At 34.0% G+C, this 913-nt stretch overlaps 1 protein-coding gene across 1 annotated transcript in view; it reads left to right on the top strand.

The window, feature by feature from the left end:
• Nucleotides 1–638: 638 nt before the first annotated feature.
• The window catches only part of dcxr (dicarbonyl/L-xylulose reductase), a 14,136-nt gene continuing 13,861 nt past the window's right edge, over nucleotides 639–913 (top strand). Inside the window, exon 1 of the mRNA XM_061708446.1 lies at nucleotides 639–747. Within this exon, the coding sequence (XP_061564430.1) occupies nucleotides 696–747 (52 nt within the window). The 5' untranslated portion in view covers nucleotides 639–695. The remainder of the gene's footprint in view (nucleotides 748–913) is intronic.

The following is a 913-nucleotide window of genomic DNA, read 5'->3' as shown; positions in this document are numbered from 1 at the left end:
ATATTTTTGTAAAACAGAACACGAAACAATTGAACACTTATTTTTTTCTTGTTCGGTCACAAAGCTTTTTTGGCAAGATGTTTATCGCTGGTTAAATATTGGGATCAACAACTGTTTGTTTAGCAAGTTTCAGGTCATAATTTATATGGATGGTTTGCCAAAGAAGGTCCAAGATGGTGAACATAATTCTCATGATGGGAAAATATAATATACATAAAAATAAATGGAAAAACAGCAAACCCTCCATAGTCTGTTTTAAAAACGAAATAAAAACTTATATAACATCTATTAAGGTACTTTCAAAAGAAAATCAGTCTATAAATGATTTATGTGAAACCATGTTAAAGTCTCTTGCTCTTTAAGACACAATCTTGCTACGCTTAAACATTTTTGTTGAAATGTCAACCCCTGTGATTATTTTATTTTGTGATTATTTAAATTATTTTATTTATTTTCTTTTTATTTAATTTTAGAAGTTTATCTTGGAAAACATGTATAGTTACATATTCGCTTGTGTGTTGTGAATTTGTTTCAGTTGCAAACTAATGTTTCCTCAAAGGAATTTTGTAAATTTAAAATGTTGAATAAAAAAAAGAACTGACTGATCAGCTGACTTCAGCCACTTCCGGGTGTCGTCACGTGACTCCTGCGCGTCCCCGCGGCTCCTCCAGGCTCGTCCACGAGGATCCGCAAACATGGAACTTTCTTTTGCAGGGAAACGAGCTCTGGTGACCGGAGCAGGAAAAGGTAGAAATATTATAAATATATATATAAATATATCACGATCTGACTCACCTGAAACACCTGAAACACCTGAATCACGTGACTCACCTTGAGACTCGCACATGCGCGGAGTGACCGGACCGTTATTGAACACAATAAAACAAGATAAAACAGTTATTAAATTTCTTCT

This window comes from Cololabis saira, chromosome 19, assembly GCF_033807715.1.
Source record: "Cololabis saira isolate AMF1-May2022 chromosome 19, fColSai1.1, whole genome shotgun sequence".
Taxonomy (NCBI): domain Eukaryota; kingdom Metazoa; phylum Chordata; class Actinopteri; order Beloniformes; family Belonidae; genus Cololabis; species Cololabis saira.
This window is presented reverse-complemented; position numbering and strand designations above follow the sequence as displayed.